Here is a 3,220-nt window from a genome sequence, read left to right on the forward strand (position 1 = left end):
AATGTCATTATTTATTGAAGAGACCCGACAAATCTCGTCCTCCTTGTTTGCATAATATTGTTCTGATGATACGTTTCAGTGCTTTTTTAATGCCATTATTTGTTTTTTCAGATATTAGTTTAGTGAAGAAGGTCAATCTAGCTAATTGTGTAATTTGTGTGTTCAGGTTGCAGTAAGAATGTTGCTGTTGTGTTTGTAAAGTGTCTCAGCTTCTGGCCTGCTGCTCCCTAAAATGAAGCAGAGCTTTAATAAACTCTTGACTTTTTCACCTTATTGCTGCAGTGATAAATGAGTGTCAGAGAGTTAATTAATTGTTGTAAAGGTGCTGTGGCGGCGGTCCGTTTGTGCGTGTAATGCTCTCTGTCATCTGTGATTTATCACCTGGGAAGAGGCTGCCTCGTTGGGGGAGGGGGGCGGTTGGAAAAAAACAGTAGAGACGATGAGAGCGATTCATTAAGGCTACAGGATGTGCACATTTTTCCCCTTCAAAAGAAAAGTCCCTTCTTCTTAGATGATATTATCTTGGGTCCCCTGACGTCATAATTAGTTTCACAAGTTGTCTTAAATCCTTTGGGTAACAAAAGGGTCACGCGTCTCAGTAGAAACTACAAAAAATAAACACCTTTAAAGAAAAATCGGATTTAAATAACCCCGAGGTGGAGATGCCAGTCCGACCATTTGAACCTCAAAAGCCCTTTAAATGGATTTAAACCGTCATGGGGGGGGGGTCATATATCTGCCATGGCTTTTCCCTATTAGGCTGAGCAGTTGTCCATTTCTTACCAAGCTTTTGTCATCTGGATCCGTGTTCTGAAATGTGGCTTGAGAAGAAGGTGGAACTGGGGGATAAAGAGAGAAAAGCACTAACTAATCCAGTGCTGAGTGTGTTTCCCATTACTGGGGGGGGGGTAATGGCAGCATTTCTGTTTCTGCTGAATCCTCTCTTTCCTCATGTCTCTTTAAAGAAGGAAACAAGCGTGTGTGGGAAGAGTGGCCAAGTAGGGAAATGTATTCACCCTTAAGTTGTTTTGCAAGCCACAGCGCTTAAAGAGCCCGTAAAACAATATTTAAATCTTATTTTGTGCCAAGTCCGATTCCGATAACTCTATTTTTTCCCCCTTTTTTTTTTGTTTTACATCACCACGTAATACAGTTTTTAGTAACTATGGACGTTAGTGAACAGGGTCCTAGAAAAGTCTTGATTTTGTGGCATCAGTGGAGGCTTGGTGGAAGTCGTCACTCTGCTGCTGTGTCTGTGACACTGGGGCCCCCTGCTGGGAAGGACGGGACACTTGGAACACAAGACGCGAAGGGCCAAAGTGATCTGTTTGCTTCCCCTTTTCTCGAGCCGTGAATGAGTTATACAAATGAGCCAATGAAGACGGATGCTCACTCGGCCCTTCAACACCTTCCTGGTACCTTCACGGCCTCCCACTTTTTGTAAATCGCTTCTTCTTTTAAACATCGCAGATCGATAGCAAATCAAAAAGTAGCCGTTTGGGCGTTCGTCCAGCGATCCATTCTTTCTCCTAGAAAGAAGGAACCGATGCACTTTGTCATGGGTGAGACCCAGTGGCTGAGAGCTTTGTGTCACATTGATTTCTGCCACGTGGCCCCTCCCCAGATAATTGCATTGGCCACTTGATGAATTTACTGCCTTGTTTCAGTCATTTGACCTCAGCACGCCGAGCCGCCGCTGTGGAGAAAACTTTTCTAGCTTCTACTGTCAATACAATAGACTGGATACAAAGACGCTGGCGAGCGGCGAGCATCAATAACCCTCCGCTTCAGTGTTTCACCGCTAAGGTTCCTTAGTTGAGCACTTTTTTAGTCACTGCCGTTACCGAGTCACCTCAGATAAGGAAGACAGCGAATGCTAATTCAAGTCTTTTGATAGATGGCCCATCCACAGAAGAACTAATTAATCTAGTCCAGAACGAGTGATCCGCTGTTACATTTAACCAATATTGGAGCATCAACACCTCTAATTATATTCAGCTCAGGAGAATTTTAACTCTTGTTAAGCTTCCCTTTTCCTTACCTTAACCAGCCCGGCTAAGACGTAGCGACTAGCACATTATACAGTCGCTAATGTCGAGACCGTGCTGTTATTCTATGAAATGTATTTAATTGGATGAGCTGGACTCGATCCTGTCTGCTTATCTTGCTACACATTCATTTAGCTGTAAATCCTGAGGGAGCGAACATTTCAAACAGTGCTTGAAATTTACCAGATCAGTGGATGCTGCTTCCAGTTGCGTACCGTCGGGCCCACACACGACAGGACGGGTCCCAGAGGGACTCCAGTCGGGGGGGGGGGGCAGATTAAATAGCAGATGAAAGTGAACAAAATCGCCAACCAAGATCAACACGTGTAGTGGACAAAAGCAATCAATCAGGTCCCCTCCACCGCCTCACATCCAATAAGATTACATCAATCAATAACCTCTCTTATGAGTGATTGGATTTTGTCTCCTTCCAGGCGGGGTGGTGGGGGGCTGCTCAATTCTCCCAATGATTAAAGCAGGGTCAAATTACTTTGATAACATCAAGGACCTTGCTGGCTGGATGTGTAAGGGCAGAATTTAGAGAGCCCTCAGATTCAGATAGCAAATACAGCACAGGCTGCTCAGTCAATGTTCCTCCGTCCAAAGGTAATTAAATCGGCCCAAATGCTAATTTCCACATTTCTGAACAAGCTTTTTCTGTGAAAGTCGAGTCTTCAGTCTTGTAATGATGATTCAGCTCTGATCTGGAATCAGCTCTTTCTCTTGTTTTTAAGGTTTAGCTCATGTCTATAAGCCTGGAAAGGCCTTTTGAGCCCAACACCTCTGTTGGAGGCACATTAATGCTGCTTGTTTGTCAGATCTCTGTTACTGAATCACTTAGGTGATGATACGTATTGATTGAGGACCTGTTCTCCACGTTGAAGGACCTCTGCTGTCTTGTTTTGTTTTCAATTTCCACCCACTTCCCCGTGGAACCAGTCAAGACTCAGTAAAAAGGAACAAGTGTAAACTAAACTGCGTGCATCTCCCATCCATACGCTCATATTACAACAGGCAGACTCCTTTTCATAGTTCAGAGGTCGTCATGGCGATGTGGTGCATGTTCTGATGGAGCTGGAGCATTGTTGCTCTCTAACCAGGTCAACCAGATGATGAGGGGGTGGAATTAGGGCTTTAAGATGATGCGAGTCTTTCTCAGATAGGGAGGAGAA

The 3,220-nt window shown here is 44.3% G+C and overlaps 1 protein-coding gene across 1 annotated transcript in view; it reads right to left on the reverse strand.

The window, feature by feature from the left end:
- Positions 1–2,548: 2,548 nt before the first annotated feature.
- The window catches only part of LOC115251840 (adseverin-like), a 4,817-nt gene continuing 4,145 nt past the window's right edge, over positions 2,549–3,220 (reverse strand). Inside the window, exon 8 of the mRNA XM_029845511.1 lies at positions 2,549–2,564. Coding sequence (XP_029701371.1) covers positions 2,549–2,564 — 16 coding nt within the window. The remainder of the gene's footprint in view (positions 2,565–3,220) is intronic.

This window comes from Takifugu rubripes, chromosome 12 (genome assembly GCF_901000725.2).
Source record: "Takifugu rubripes chromosome 12, fTakRub1.2, whole genome shotgun sequence".
Taxonomy (NCBI): domain Eukaryota; kingdom Metazoa; phylum Chordata; class Actinopteri; order Tetraodontiformes; family Tetraodontidae; genus Takifugu; species Takifugu rubripes.